At 37.7% G+C, this 847-nt stretch overlaps 1 protein-coding gene across 2 annotated transcripts in view; it reads left to right on the top strand.

Moving 5' to 3' along the window:
• Window positions 1-839, top strand: part of LOC107578550 (uncharacterized oxidoreductase ZK1290.5) — a 5,990-nt gene extending 5,151 nt beyond the window's left edge. The window contains exons 6-7 of one of the 2 annotated variants that reach the window (XM_016264499.1): window positions 147-254; window positions 472-552. In XM_016264499.1, the coding sequence (XP_016119985.1) occupies window positions 147-242 (96 nt within the window). In that variant the 3' untranslated portion in view covers window positions 243-254; window positions 472-552. Of the gene's footprint in view, window positions 1-146; window positions 255-471 lie in introns of both variants that reach the window. The other variant, XM_016264497.1, reaches the window with a different exon arrangement.
• The last annotated feature ends 8 nt before the right edge of the window (window positions 840-847 follow it).

Genomic DNA, 847 nt, shown 5'->3' on the forward strand with positions numbered 1-847 from the left:
CATGAAAGGTAATTTTCAAAAATCCATAATAGGGGAACTTTAAAATACTTTTTTCAGTTTGTATTTTATCACGACTGAAGCCATCAATAGTTTCTCTTTGAGATCATCCTTTTTTGAAGCTGCACTCATAATGTTGTGCTGTTCAGGTGTTTGGGTTCAGCTTGGATGATTCCGACATGGCAGCGCTGAGTTTGCTTCATGATGGGAGACATGTGAGCTGGGACCCAACTCATGTGGAATGACCACCTGTTCAGGTGAGCTTGGAAAGCGGCCAGAGGCTCAGTCGCTCTAGTTTGTGATTTAAAACAAAATGATCAAAAATAGTGTTATATCCAAAAGTAATTATGTACAGGATATTGACAGGTTACAGTATGAAGGATGATCTCAAAGAAAATTTTAAACTACCAGTTTCAGTGTTTCATTTGCAGGGTTTTTTAAATTTAATTTTTCAGCTTCTTAATTACTTCACAGGTTTTTGGATTCACACTATCAGCAGAAGACATGGACCGAATTAGAGGTTTACACACCAATCAGAAGCTGATTCATCTCACTTATCCAATCTGGAAAGGATAACCTAGCGATCAAAATCCTAGAGGTTTGTTATTAGGATTGTGACAGGTCCTGAACTTACTGTGAAAGGAAAGCTTAAGAAAATGAAATCAAGGGAATCAGTGATTTGCATGCTGCTGATGTCACACATGTGCCTTTTGGAAACTGGTATTCAGTGGTGTTGAGTCTAATAATTGTTATGGTCTTAATAGTAACAATTAGTAGGGAGAGCAATTTTGTGTACAAACTAACTGCTAGTTACACTTCATATCCTCAAACATCAGACGTGACGGACAAG

Source organism: Sinocyclocheilus grahami, unplaced genomic scaffold (genome assembly GCF_001515645.1).
Source record: "Sinocyclocheilus grahami isolate Dianchi unplaced genomic scaffold, SAMN03320097.WGS_v1.1 scaffold10833.1, whole genome shotgun sequence".
Classification (NCBI taxonomy): Eukaryota; Metazoa; Chordata; class Actinopteri; order Cypriniformes; family Cyprinidae; genus Sinocyclocheilus; species Sinocyclocheilus grahami.